Consider the following 15327-nt stretch of genomic DNA (forward strand, 5'->3'; position numbering starts at 1 on the left):
CTTGACCCTACTCCCTAAAAGAAAAGCTTGGGAGTTACAGGAATGTAGAGTTTGACAAGTTGTTCCTTTTTTCTTTGCTTCAAGTTTTGTGTTTTCCGTGCACTGGCCCATGGCACAACTGGAAAGGGTTGTTGTCTTCCCCTGGTGCCAGGCACAGCCCCAGAGGGGAAGCAGCTGTGACATGGAGCTGCGCCTACACATACACATTTTATGGAAAGATGATGAGTTTCACAGTGATAAAGCAATGCATTGTCCTGCTGGTGCTTAGCCAAACTTTGTCAGAAAATGCTGGAAAAGTGAAGAAAGCCAAGACTTAAATTCTACTCCCCTCTTTTGCACTTCAAATTGACTGGTTTAAACTTTATGTCTTGCATGATAGGAATCTCATTTTAGCAACTTGTATTTTCATTCTGGTTTGACATAGAAATGTCAATGTTTAAGAAATGTTAATGTTTAAGAAAGAATTTTATAGATGTATGAAATGACCTAATTTATAAGTTTTCTTTTTAACTATACCAAGACAAACTAGTTACTTCTTGCTAGAATAATTAAATCAGCTACTGCATAGAACGATATATGTAATGAAGTGCACTGAATAAATAAATATGAAGTGCACTAACAGCTAAATGTTATTTGTAAACCACATTTAAAAGACATACTTGTCATATAGGAGGTATTTATTACCAGAAAGTATCACTTGAATAATAGGAAATTTGCGAGATACCTTATTAAAAGCTACAAGGAAACACGATTATTTCAGATATGTTTCTCTCACTATTTCATTTATTTCTGCATTTGTATGAGGTACAATGTTTGTGATTTTGCTGGTAGCTCAGAGATTATGGGTATAATTTCAATATTCACAGATGTATATTGAAAGTGAGGTGCAGAAGCTGCCATAAATTCTTTCACATTGTAATGAAGATCCCACAGATCTTTGATTTTTTAATGAAATATTCACAGTTGTATTGTGACCAGCAAGGCAATCAAATCTCAGTCATTCATGTTAGTATTATTTGCACCCTTTGAATTTCTGCAGCACGTTTTCCTAACTGCTCATTTGAATATGTGAGAACCCACCAGACAACTACTTTTCTTTGTGTTATAAAAATATTGTAAATTTGCATTGCAAAGAACAACTACAACAGAGAAATATTCAATGTCCTATTCAAAGTCTATTTAAAATAGTACATAGAAAAACTGGGCAAAAATGAGTATTTTTATGAAATAACAATAGTTCACCAAATCCCATGTTAAATGGCTAAACAACAGAAGAAATACAGAGTGTTTAGAAAACATTGCGGTGGTAATACATGTGGTAGAAAACATTGGTGGTAATAAAGTGTTTATTTGTATATAATTTTCATAGGAGTCTTGACTTCTGGCAGATTTTCTGTAGATCTTTTTCTCCATGGATTTTTTTTAATGGTCTCTTGGTCATGCTTAAACTTCCAGCTGAGGTCACATCTTGTGTTAGAAGTTATATAAAAAAAAATTGAGACAGTACTTAGTCAAAAAAATGCTGGTCTGAATATTAAAAAGTGGAAACAGAGGCACTAAAAGCATCTTACTGAAAAGCCATGCAGCAATTTAGTGGAAGAGACAGTCAGTCATATTTGTGATAAAATAAGTGTTTAGTAAAATAACTTCAGCTACAGGCTCAATAAATGTACATAGTATTAACAAGATGCTAAGAACTGTGTAAGAACAGATACAGCTTTTTTCCCCTGGAGCTTCACAAAGATAAACACAATACTCTCCATGGTAAGTTTTCCCAATAGAGTGGTATTTGAAGTGCTGCGCAACTCAACAGCACAGGGGATACCAGATGTTCCCTGTCCATCAGCAACTGCACTAACCTTTTTATTCTTATACTTTGTTACTTTTATACCTTGTTACTCTACTGTGTTACCTCTTCAGTTTGGGTCAGTAGGGCTCTTTAAGCTAACATGTCTGTGCTGTTTTCATTTTGACTCCTGTGTAACATAAAATTACTGGGCCTCAGAAAACATCAGCAGTCTATGCCAAAATGGATCTTAGTATTCATTATATTTACATTTTGTAAATTATTTGCATTTATATTATTAAAGTATTAAGTATAATACATTGAATGTTCCCAATATTCAAATTAGCTATATACAGATATGACATCAAACATGCATAATCTGCACAGCAACATAGAAATATACAGTATTGAATTTGTCTTATGATAAAGGTCAGAGGTTTGTGTTCAAGGCAATTTTCCTGGTTTTCCAGGATGAAATTTGTGCATATATACAGTACATTATGGTTCCACAATGTATTTAAAAATACATAAATTTAGAGGAAAACACCCTTTTTCTTATTTTCTTCATTACTTTCTCTAAATGCTGTAACATAAAGTTGCCATGCTGAGTTGTTAAGCTATTTGACTGGCAGCTCTGCTGCATACATTCATTTAATAAAGCAGGCTGTTTTGCTGAGACTTAGGAGGACTGCCCATACATCTGTGTTGTATGTTCTCGTCTGGAAGGTGGGGTTTGGATCCTCTGGGATGGAGGCAGTCAAAGTGCTGATGGCTGTGACTGTGGCAGTTTTGTTCAGCAGGTATTCTGCGGAGTTCAGTGACAATGGTTCCTTTTTCTAGCTTCATATATGGTTGCTACTGATTTAAAATACAAAACTTCCGATTTATATGTTTGGAATAGAGGTTATTATACCTTTTCAGTCTGAGGAATGAACTAAGATTTAACTGTGAAAAGTATATAAATAGATTCTCTTCTTGCCTGAGTTGTTACTCTGATCTAATCAAAAGTAAGAACAGGTTAAAAAATAGTAACAGAGTTCTTGGCTGTAAGATATGGCCTATATTTGACTGTTGCCTAAATGACCTTTTTCTTACAAAATAAGTTTTCTCTACTTAAAGCTATGCATATTTTTGACATTTCTTTGGCCTACTAAAGCTAAAGAAAATGCAGTGCAGATGTGGGACAATTTCTTTTATTTAATTTCCATCCAAGTAAATTGATGTAAATAGAGAGACCTGCTGGCAGGTAGAATTTGCATACAAATTATGAAAATCACATGCACTTCAGAGGGGTGAGGCTAGATGAACTCAAGAAGTGTTGAGATTTTTTTCCTTCTTTTACCAAATCTTTCCCAGAAATAATGTGGTTATTCCCATCAGAGCTTTACTAGAATATATTTCTACTTGTGACCTCACAAAAAAAAGAGCAAAGAAGCAAGACAATCTGTGTTCCTAGAGTTAAAGTGATTTATTTTTCTACTTTTTAATTCTCAGAACATAAGTCGCTGTCTTTTCTCACTTCTTTTTTTGTACTGAATTTACAGGGAAAATTGTTCTGATAGAAACATATTGATTGCAGTAAAGAATTGTATGTTACCTGCCTTGCACACCTCACAGCAATATTTAACTGGTGAGAAATGTGCTCTAACTGACACCAAACAAAAGCAGAGTTGTTTTTCATTTTAAGAGTTTGCTCTCTACATGGCCTTGAATGTTCATTTCTTTGACAGTAGATAATGATTCAGTCTCTTGCTTTGCAGTTTCTAGTTGGCTAAGTACTTAAAAAGTCAATATTGAATTTCTAAGGAGAAATCCACATATGATTACAGTAAAGCTCTGCTATCACAGCATTATATTAAGTGATGTATTGGTATATTTCACATCTATAAAGAATAAGAAGTTTAAATTTTACTTTTGAGCAGTATTTTAAAATGTGCTATGTTGATTTTATTGATAGTTTGATTCTTCTGAGTTCAGATGCACCCAAAGTGAAAAATTAAAAGTTAATTATTGCTGGAAAAATCATCCAAAGTCAGGGTAACTGTATGTTTAGAAACATAATTCTCTTTGTTCTTTATTTAAGGTTTAAAGCCAAGTGATCCAACCATGACTGGCAAAACACAGACCAGCAATGTCACCAATAAGAACGACCCAAAGTCCATCAACTCCAGAGTCTTCATTGGTAATCTGAACACAGCTATTGTCAAAAAAGGTGACATCGAAGCAATCTTTGCGAAGTACGGGAAGATCGTGGGCTGCTCGGTGCACAAAGGTTATGCCTTCGTACAGTACATGAGCGAGAGGCACGCCAGGGCCGCGGTGGCAGGAGAGAATGCCAGGATCATCGCAGGACAGCCACTAGGTGAGGATCTGTTCTTCCCACTAAAATACTGCTTTCTCTTTCCTTTCTATTGAAATATCATCTGCCGCCGGTGCCTGCAGGACTAGTGAGTTTGTTTTGCTCATGTTCCATCTCAGCATATTTCCAGGATTTTGGAACCAACGGGGTCTTTAACGTATGGTATGTTACCTAGTTAACATACCTAACTGCTTATTTATCAAATAGATCACTTCTGAAAACTTTATATTTATTTGAAATTCCACTGTAGTGAATATGATTACTCTTGTGAAGAAAAAAAGACTATTTTTTCATAGCGTCTAGTAAATTTAGTGTAGTATAATAGGGCTCATCTAATAGATGAGGTCATCTTTCATGTAATGAGTCTAAAATGATACCCAGCCCAATGATGTGTCAGATTTTATACAGAGGCAAAAGAATAGTTTTTATTTGTCCTTGAAGTCATACCAAATCAAACTGCAACACAGTTATTTAGAGAAGTCTATAATTAAAAACTAGGATTGCACTTTTCCCACATAATACTGTAAACACTGTTCATCTGAATTCCAAATAAAAGAAAAAAAGTAATATTTTTTCTTCTAGTGCTTTGTCATGAATGTTTAAGTAAAATCAAATTGTTATATAATGCAACTTTTACCTCTGGAAGCTATTGTTAATTACCTATATAGGCTGTCAATTATAATCTCTGGAGTCCATTACTAGACTTACCCATCATGTATATACAGTAGTAATGTGCAGTACAGCAAGATGTTTGGTAGGATTCAGAAGTCTTTCACTACAGCTCTGAGCTGTACTGCTCATATCCAACCCCAAGTGTGTAATGGCTATGTCAGGAAAAGGTGAAGTGTAGCTAGTGTTTTGCTGTAACAAGCCATAAAGAATGTATATGGCTTGTTCATTTTCAGTGTTGCAGGCTGGGGAAATTTATTTTTCTGATTGTTTGTAGAAACGGAAGCATTTGTGTTAGATAGGTTGTTCTTTTTTTCATAGCTGTTGAACAGTAATTTTAAGTTTCATAGCTCCTACTTTTTGGGTTCAAGAGAAAAACAGATTAAATAACTTCAATTGTATTCAAGGGGAGATTGCTTTCAAACTTCATTAGGAAAAGTCATATAGATGAATGAAATAAAAGAACTCAAGTGATAAAAGCAAGGCAGCAAAGTCAGTCTGTGGGATGGCATTATTAGAAGACATTTCCTGGAGCAGTGTTCTCCAAGCAATAGGCCATGTAATGCCATCAGTGCATTACTTACAGCTTCTTGCACACTGGTCTGACCAGATTTTTTAAACTGTGTTTTCCTAAGGCAATAGATCTGTTATTACTATGATTACTGTTGCTAGACTCTAAGTATCTCTTGTGGCATCTGTAATATGCCAAGCATTTTGTACAAGGAAATGCCCTTGCACCACTCTGTGTACTTTTGTGCTTTCTGTAGCAGGGAAGTGAATTTGTTGCAAAGGAAATTAAGTGACCAATAATAACTTGAATTGTTTGAATATTTTAATAATAACAGAACTTGTTTACTCAATATTAAGTTTCAACTGTTTAATCTTAAAATACTTTGATTTTTCTGCACATTCTTCTGATGGCATATTCATGCCTCAGTTCCTAATATCTCAAGCAATATAAAGAATAAGCAAATTGAGATTTTCTTTTTTCTGTTCCTAATTTGCTCTTTTTTATATGTGAAATGAAGTTGATATCAGTATGGTTTGGCAAAAATAATGAATTTGTAACTTCTCGTTAAAGAAATTGTTTCTATGAATTATTTAAATAGGCAGTAGACATTAACAATTAGCACACATTAATGAGTAGATGGCTGAGAAAATTTACTTGGATTTTGACCCAGAACATCCTGGGCATAAATAATTCATTATTGGAAACTTGATGAAAATTAGTTTTTCTCTGTCCTGAGAGCTTGGCATTCTGAGACAAATAGAGCTAAAGAATTTATGTCAACAGTCAAGTTATGGAAAAGAACAAGAAAATACCGTTACAGATGTACAAATAACTTGTTTAACATAGCTGAATTTTCTATTAAATTGAATTAGAATAAATTAGTAATATGAGGGCTGGATGATAGCCAGATAAGGAAAGCTATTTGAACAAAAGAATATTTGAAAAATATTATCCCATGGTATATGCTTGATACTACTACTATACACTCTGCTACTCAGTACCTAACAAAAGAATTATTAACTTCATTTAGACTGTGTTAATAATGTACATTAACTCTTTCATGGTATGGTCAACTGAGCCATTTACATTAGCTCCTGCCTTTTATGGACTAATGCCATTCAAAATGATGCAGCTTTATCCATGAGTCAGAAACTATTCACATGTACGTATCTGAAATTAAAAATTGAACCTGTAAATTCTTATAGCTTTTAGAGTGCTACACAGTGCACTGTCTAAATGTTTCCTCTGAGGTGGAGCCACAAAAGTTGAGGCTCAGTAGGTATATAACAAAGCATTTTGTTTAGTAAATTCCTCAAATCAGATGTACAAATCTAAAACACTGGTATTACCCTCAGTCTTACCAGCTTTCTGTGGGTAATTATTATTGGCCTGTTGGTCTCATCCATCAACTCTGAAGTATCTACTGATGTGTTTAGTGGTCAGTGCTATGTAATGGTGGTGCCATGGATACTGCAACTTGACAGAAAAGGATTTCATGAGCTGTGTGATTATTTCCAAGCTTCCTGTTTCATAAAGTGCAACACACTCTATAAAGCTGTGGGGTAGAGATCATAAAGGAAGACAAAAAATATGCTTGGGAAATTTATGGCTATTATTGCGAAGTTCGGTGTCATTTCTTGAAGTAATATTATGTCTTCATGGGGATACGCATGTTTTCCTGCCCACAGGACAAAGACAGGTCAGTATAGGGCACAGGAGACTGCTTCACAGTGATTATTTTGTAAATTGCTTCAGGCTGAGGTTGAGAAACTATTGAAGTTGTTCTAGGACAAAACTGCAAGTTGTGTTCTTCATCGTAGGAACACATCCACATTATTAACTCTTCTCAAAAGTTTTCACCCATTTAAGCACACCTGGGTTAAAGATACAAGGTAAATAAAAATTATTTTGAGAAAGTAGTGAGTCTTTCTTTGAACTTTACCAAGGGTGATTTCATCCTTCTCTGGTGAGAGAAGTATTAGACACCCGCTTGCTCAAAAATGAATGGTTGCAAGTCCCTCATTGCAGCTGTGGGCTGAGGAAATGAGGTGTAACCTTTCTCGTAGCCTGAACACAGAATTCGAGGTGCAGCCTCACCAATGCCAAGTGCAACAGGATGACCACTGCCCTGGTCCTGCTGGCCACACGTTCTCATACAGGCCAGGATGACAGTGGCCTTCTGTGGCCACTCCAGCTCATGTTCAGCTGCTGTTAACCAGCACTGCTGGGTTCTTTTCCTCCAGCAGATTTCCAGCCATTCTTTCCCCACTCTGTAGCTCTGCATGGGGTTGCTGTGACCCAGATCTAGGACCAACACATGATCTTATTGAACCACATCAGTGGCCTTAGCCCATTGATCCAGCCTCTCCAGGTCCTTCTGTAGTGCCTCCCACCCAAGTTGGTGTTGTCTGCAAACTTGCTGAGGGTGCACTTCATCCCCACACCCAAACCATAAATAGATTTTAAAATAAAGATATACATAGCAGCTTCTGTCTAAAATTCTGGTATAGCCATCAGATCAACTTCTAAATAATGTCTCTTTGATTATTCTTGGGTAATAGTTCATAGCCTTTTATTTTATAATACCTTAATTATTATGCCTAATTTTTGTCTGTTTTCATGCACATTTTTATGCCAGGAAAATTTCTTTAACTTGAGAATTTTTCATCATTTGTGCATATAAGCCAGGCCATCTCACAGGTATCTTATAAAAACAAGTAAAATGGTGTAAGTCTCCTACTTTTGTTCTTTTTCACGGAAGACACATGGAATTTCATTCTTGGATCCTTAGGAAAAGGAAAGATTACAGTACCCAGACTACAAGAGATGCTGTAATTCTCCAGCTGATGCCTTTTTAAACTAATAAATTAGTCCATCTGTAGCTTTATTCCTGTTTTGTTGCTGCAAATATTACTCACCTGTGTCACCTTCAGGTCTAAATTAGATGCAGTGTCTGAATACCAAGTGAGTGCATATTGACAAGTAATCTAAGGTAAGATGCTGGTTGCAGATATTTATTTTGGGAGACAGACTCTTTTACACATCCTTTTGAGAAGCACAAGAGCCCTGAAGGGGCTTTTTAAATTATAACTACTCAGTAGAAAATATCCAAGGAGAATAGCAGGTAATAAAGGGAAGTTTTAGAGAGACTCAACATATACCTTTGCTGCAAATTGAACTGATGTGATAATAGAGCTGTTTTATCTTTTGTTTCCCTTGCCTCTACTCAAAACATATCTCTTCTATTTTATGTTTGTAATGTCTAACAGTGAGAGACTTACATGTGCATTTGTAGAACAAGGACTCTCCAGACTGAAACAATTTTTCACCTCAATCTGAGCTACAGAAAACATTAATTGTGTCACTAAAGTTTCTGTCTTAAAAGGAATAAATCCTTTTGCTGGTTTAGTGAACTAATTTGTGAAAAAAGCACTTTGGCTTAAAAAATGACAGATTTATCCAAATTTTCTGGATGACTAATGTTTACCTAAGCCAATGATAGGCTAAGATATGAAAGTCGAATCGGAATTAGTGGTTATTCCATTTCCACTTAGTCATCAGTTTTCATTCAGTTCCATGGAAGCATACCAATCTTTTATTTGTAAAAACATAATTCATGATTTATTAGAGCAATCTTGGTACTCTTACCCACCTACCTCCCACTAATGCAATGGCAGCTTTTATCAGGAATGCAATGTTATCTTGTTTTAAAGACTATAGTGGAGCAGCAACTGAAAAGGTTTTTTATTTTGCTTCTATAAATTTATAAAGAATTGAGTTTTAATGTCAGTCAAAACATTCTAGTCAAGAAAATGACTATCATATAGAAACCACATAGATTGCACTGATATAATCAAAAAAATGGGAATATTTTGATGTATATTTTAATGAGATATTAAAAACAAAAAAATTGTCTACACATAATGATTAATCATATATTCAAATTCTATTTTAAGTCATATAGCATTAGGAGACTGTATATTGCATTTCACACTACTAGAAGGGCAATGCACTTCATAAAAAATTCTTTGGACCATTGTAACTTCTGCAGGCTCACATTCTAATATATTTTGCTTTTATACAATGGAGCATTACACCATGGAGTAAATAATCTGAAAACTGTAACTCAGTAATATGCAGGTAATCTTCTAAGCAAGTGAGAATTAGAAAGCAAAGTTCTGATAAGCCATGAAAGCTTTATAGCATATGGTTCTCAATACTTGAATGCTGGACTTCAAAGAACATTATATTCATCTGGTAAAATAATACATTTTTTAATGAATAGTGTTTAAGCAAAAGCAAAACCACTCTTGTGAAACGCTATATAAAGAGTTATCATTATCATGTAAGTTTGAGAATAAAGTTTAATAAGCAAATACTTCAATCAGTATAGTAAATTATCCATAAGCCTATAAAACTTGTGATATGTTGTGAGTCTTGGCTTATGGTGGGGATGACTTTTGCATTTGCTGAACTCATATAATTATGTGTTGATTACTTCAAAAAGTGATAGCAATTCATTTTTGTAAAATAGCCATCAACATCCAGGCCAGGTTTTGAGGAAGTTTATTTGATCAAGGATTTTTTTATGTTGAACTAAACATGAAGTAATGATAGAGCAAAAAGACCAAGTGGTCTTCTTCCAAAATCAAACAAACAGAAACAAAACCCAAAAGATAGTGCATTTGTAGCCAAGATGAACAAAATGCCTAGTGTCACAGGGACCTAGAGTGAAACTAGGGATATCAAGCCAGGCTTGCACTGTCTTTACTAATTCTTTCCCACTAAATCTCATTTTAGTTAATGTCTTCATCATCAAGCCCTTTGACACACAGATTGTTACAGAACATCTGAAAAATCATTAATTATATTTCCACAGCTTAGCTCAGAGATGCTAAATTTTACCCACTAGAACTTACTCTTTTATTCCATTATTCCAACCTGTTGGAATAATGGAATATTTGGGAGCCATTGTGATCCTGTTTCAGCCTACTCAGTGCAGGATCAGGGATCCTATCCAAAGCTATCTCATAGGTGTCAGCCTTTTTTGCTGAGCCCTTTTGCTACCCATGCCATTGTGGTCTTGGTGAAGCCTGTGCAACAGCACACATGAGTGTCAAGTCTTGCTGTAGAGTGTTGTGGCGCGGTACGCGCTCCTCTCGCCGCGGCACTCCGAGCCGTGCCAGGCTGGGCGGTGAGGGAAGAGAACGGGCAGCCGCTTCCCCCTTGCAAGCTCTGCAGTTCAGTTCGTGGCATGCGGGGACAGACAAAGGCGACACGGGACTTGGGGGTGAACGGGATGGTTTTATTCACTGAGCCCCAAGACCCCGGCGGGCGGGGGGGCAAAGGTTTTATACAGAACTCAGGAGGACGGGTGTAGGAACAGTAACCAATGAGGGAATAGCAGGGGAGGAGTTTAGGGCAGAACTAACATCTGGAAGCTGAGGAGGGGGCTAGAATGAATGACAGGGAAGGTTCTAGGGAAAGGGGCAGGGAAAGGGGGGTTGGGGGGGGGAAACAGATATTAAACTAATATTAAATGAAAGAAAAACACACCACCGCATCTCCCTCTTTTCCTTTACAAAAAGAAGGAGAATTTTGTGGTTTAAGCAAATTAATAAAACATGCAAATAATATAAAATCATATGACAACATTGTAAATTACTTAAAGGACATGAAAGACACATTATTGCATTTATAGGGCAGGAAGAGTAGTAACAGCCTAAATCAGACATAAGACTGCACAAAACTTGCTGTTTTGCTGCTCTGAGTAACAATTTAAAATAATGTAAATAATTGAAATAATTGAAATAGAATTGAAATAATTGACAGAAATTAAACTAAAAAATTTAATTAGAATGATTAAAATTATAACTATCTAATTTAAATAAAATAATTAAATGGAATTATTGGAATTAAATATAATAAAAGATCAACTAAATATAACTAATAAATTTTTAAATTTCGCAGCAATGCAGCAAGCCTGAAGCGATATGGTAGCTGAGTGATTCCTGTAGCAGTAATGGTTAAACACAGTCTTTAAGTCAAAAAATATCAGAAAAGACTGAATTAATTATAATTACAACAAAACAACTTAATATAAAATCAAATTGTAACATTATATATTATTAAAAAAACATAAATTGAAAGACATTAAAAAATGATAAACTAATTGTGATTACAACATATGAAACATATAAAAACTTTATTTGGAATATATAAAATTGTCTTAAATGAAAGTCCAAATTAAGGGTACAAAGCACAGCAGGATTTGTGACTTCATCTGATTTAGAATTTGCTTCGTTACGGCGTTTGCGATGTTCAGCTTCTTAAATTCTTAAAGCAGAGTCAGCGGATAACGGCGCTTGTCTTAAAGCAGAGTCAGCAGATAGCGATGCAGTTTGTTCAATTTGAATGTTTGTTTGCGAGGTGGGCATAATATCTTGAGTATTAATTAATTGGGATGATCTTTTTTTTCTATAAAATATAACTCAACAAACAGATTATTCAAAAATAATCAAAAGCAAAAAGAGGAATTTGTAGTTAAATAAAAAGGAATATTGGGTAGGGTACATTAAGGAATAGGATGGGAGAATCAGACAATCACTTAATTAGTGATTGCCATGATTAACAGGGGGTATTGGTAAGGGGTGGACTGGGGCGCCGCCATTTCAGGGGGAAGACAAAATGGCGGATCCTCAGTCCCGGGTTTCGGCTCCATTTCCTCGGAAGAAGATCCCTCCCGACCTTCCCCCCGGAGGAAGAGCCAGAAGAAGGATTGGGGAATATCCAACCCCGCCTCCTCACAATAGGGACTAGCCTCGTGCAGGGACGGTGCAGGGCCATTGAGGGAGAGATGGGACTGGCGGGAAACCAGGGGCAGAAAAGAAGGGTCAAGGCGGGAAATGGGTCCCGAGCGGCGTGGCCAGCGCCATCTTGGGAGGGGGTGCCAGATACACTGCACTTGGCCTGAGCAGTGTCCGGCAGGGCACTTGGGGCGGCTCGGCCACAGCAATCCCCAAGGGAGGATAGGGAAAAGGTTTAGGAAAGTCCGAGGGGATGGGGATATAGGGAGCTTCACAGAAGCAAAAAGGGGAAATTTATAGGAGGGGGGGGGGCCGCCTGACGCAGCTGGATGTCAGCGCAATGCGTGGGTGTAAAGGGCCCCTTTTAACAACGCTCCTATAGCTAACGTGTCGCCCTCTTAGCTGTTCCCTACTGGTGTCTTTTCTACCCCCTCCGTCCAGCCCAGAATGGGGAGGGGAGGATAGAGAAGACAACTTTTTCGAGGAGAAGAAAAAGCGATCTAATCTAGGTCCCCACAGAAGACTAGGCGAAGGATAGCACTCAGTGCTAGCTTCCCCCAGAAAAAGAAAACCCACCCGCCTGCCAGGGACATGCACGGCTACAGCCCCAGTCTGGGCGCAGACGGGGGTTAAAACGCAAGAAAAAAAAAGGTGGCAGACCCAGCGCCCGTCGGGGCGATCCCCACCCCGTGTAGCCCACCTTACCTTGCAGGCTCGGACGGAGGTGGCTTGAATCTTCTCCTCGACTCGATGGAAAAGTCGCGCTGAAAACTGGGGATGTTCTTTCCCGGTTTTGGCCCTTCCGGAAGCCTGGGTGTTCCCGTTAAACCAAGACTCGTCCCCGAAGCCTTGGTTTCGGCCACTATCAGCCTCCGGTGGTCTCACTGCAGCTGCTGACCGAGGAACCTCTTCTCGATCAGCCTTTCTTCAGGCTCCCCCGAGCCGCTGCCAAAACCGCCCTCTGTGTCCTCGGGTAAGTCTGCCCGCTAAAAAGCTCTGCAGCCCGGCTGCCCGTGCAGCGCGGCTGCTCCCGGGCGGGAAGATGGCGAGAACAAAGAGGGTCCCGGAGCGTCAGTTTTTCGCTCGGCGCTCAGCTCCTCTTAGCATCCGGCAGAGCTTTTACGGCCGTAGATGTTCTTCTTCCCTCCTTCTTCTTCTGTGAGGCGGGCGCCCTCACGAATTTGCCCGTTTTTTTTACAAGACGAAGGAGGGAACCATCCTCTGCTACCATATGTTGTGGCGCGGTACGCGCTCCTCTCGCCGCGGCACTCCGAGCCGTGCCGGGCTGGGCAGTGAGGGAAGAGAAACGGGCGGCCGCTTTCCCCTGCAAGCTCTGCAGTTCAGTACGTGGCGCGCGGGGACAGACAAAGGCGACACGGGACTTGGGGGTGAACAGGATGGTTTTATTCCATGAGCCCCAAGACCCCGGCGGGCAGGGGGGCAAAGGTTTTATACAGAACTCAGGAGGACGGGTGTAGGAACAGCAACCAATGAGGGAATAGCAGGGGAGGAGTTTAGGGCAGAACTAACATCAGGAAGCTGAGGAGGGGGCTAGAATGAATGACAGGGAAGGTTCTAGGGAAAGGGGCAGGGAAAGGGGGGTTGGGGGGGGGAAACAGATATTAAACTAATATTAAATGAAAGAAAAACACACCACCGCAGTAGAGGACCATGGATACATTTCATCTAATAGTGGATAATTTTCCTATGTCCCTTATTGTTACACATTTTGGCATCTGCCAATACTTCATACCTTCTATTGTTGCAGTAAGATCCCATAGCCATAGAAGCAGATTATAAACCACTTGTTTCTTGCTCTTGAACACAGAAACATGATTAAATCTTGTTGTCAGTCCACAGTCCTGCTTCCTGTGCATTTCTATAATCAATATTTCCTCATCCTAATGTGACCATTGACAAGAACCATTCCTTCCGCTATCCATGCATGTAAAGAAACTCATATAAAGGTAGGAAGGAAGAGTCATTTTTAATAATCATCCCCCAGCAGTTCAGGGCAGGGCACAGTTGTGCAATTGATGTATGCTTGTTCCAGAAGAGCAAGCAGAATTCTTCTTCATGAAAGAAAAATCCATATATTAATAGAATGACCTGTTTCCTTAGATTGAGAATACTTGGAATAAGAATAAGTGAGTTTTACTCCTCATATTTTACAAAAGTTTATGTTTCTCTTTTAATGGGACTTGGTCAATTCCAAGTGAAGCTAAAATTTAAATCTATTTTTCATGTTCAGAAAAGCACATATCAATAAAGTAGTTTAGTTATGAGGTGAACTTATGGGGATGAAATTTTCCTTATTTTTGCTTGGTGTCTCTTTCTGTGAAATTCTTTATATTATCATAAAGTGAAAGTTTGCAAAGTTCTTCCTGGAGCAAGGTTTTGTACTTTGAGCAGGCTGATGTCAGCCCATGCAAATGTTAAGTATGCCCTCCATCATAATGCCACAAATAATGACCTGATGTTATTGAAAAAAATCTTTTCTTCAAAGCTTTTTAAAGATGCATATAAAGATACATTTAGCCTTCTACATGACCAGCTCATCTTTAAAATCACAGACAAGGTGCTATTATGGGATCTTTCTAGGTCCGTCTCTGCTGTTTGACACGTCTGTATAGAGCACAGGGTCCGTCTGCATAAAATGTTACTTTTTTCATAATTTCCTTCTTGGGATTCATAAACACTTTAACTCTTCTTTCAAAATGGGTCTGAAATATCCTTAGTAATTTTGTAAGAGCTTTTCAAAACATTTAGATGATGTTATCTCAAAGATGTCTGTACTAATCCTTTATTATGTGCATACCTTGATAAGATTGTTGTTGTTTTGGGGGCTTTTTTAGCAAACCATATCCAGTAGGTCCTTCTGTATTTGGATTTAGTGCTGTTTAATTTCTGTTGCAGGTCTGTAAGAAGCTACAAAAAAGAGTTTTCCTTTGTGCCAGACAGAATTCTCTACCTTTTCTTAAATATACTTTGATTAGTGAGTGCTGGAATTACTAAAATTGTATAGCGGATCTATAATGTTAAATTCTGAACTGTCATAACATTATGGAGTGATAGAAACATTGTTATGATAGATTCTCTCATAATATTTGCCTCCAAGTCTTATGTGGAATGCACTGTACAAAACCAAGATCGCTAGGATGCTGCGCAATTTTTGGTGTGGTATGCTAGGAGGTCT

At 37.9% G+C, this 15327-nt stretch overlaps 1 protein-coding gene across 12 annotated transcripts in view; it reads left to right on the forward strand.

The window, feature by feature from the left end:
• The window catches only part of RALYL (RALY RNA binding protein like), a 372476-nt gene that overhangs the window by 178814 nt on the left and 178335 nt on the right, over nucleotides 1–15327 (forward strand). For all 12 annotated transcript variants that reach the window (XM_021550590.4, XM_077783051.2, XM_077783049.2 and 9 more), the window contains one exon: nucleotides 3870–4148. In XM_021550590.4, coding sequence (XP_021406265.2) covers nucleotides 3893–4148 — 256 coding nt within the window. In that variant the 5' untranslated portion in view covers nucleotides 3870–3892. The remainder of the gene's footprint in view (nucleotides 1–3869; nucleotides 4149–15327) is intronic.

The sequence above is a fragment of the Lonchura striata genome, chromosome 2 (genome assembly GCF_050655825.1).
Source record: "Lonchura striata isolate lonStrDom1 chromosome 2, ASM5065582v1, whole genome shotgun sequence".
NCBI classification, from domain to species: domain Eukaryota; kingdom Metazoa; phylum Chordata; class Aves; order Passeriformes; family Estrildidae; genus Lonchura; species Lonchura striata.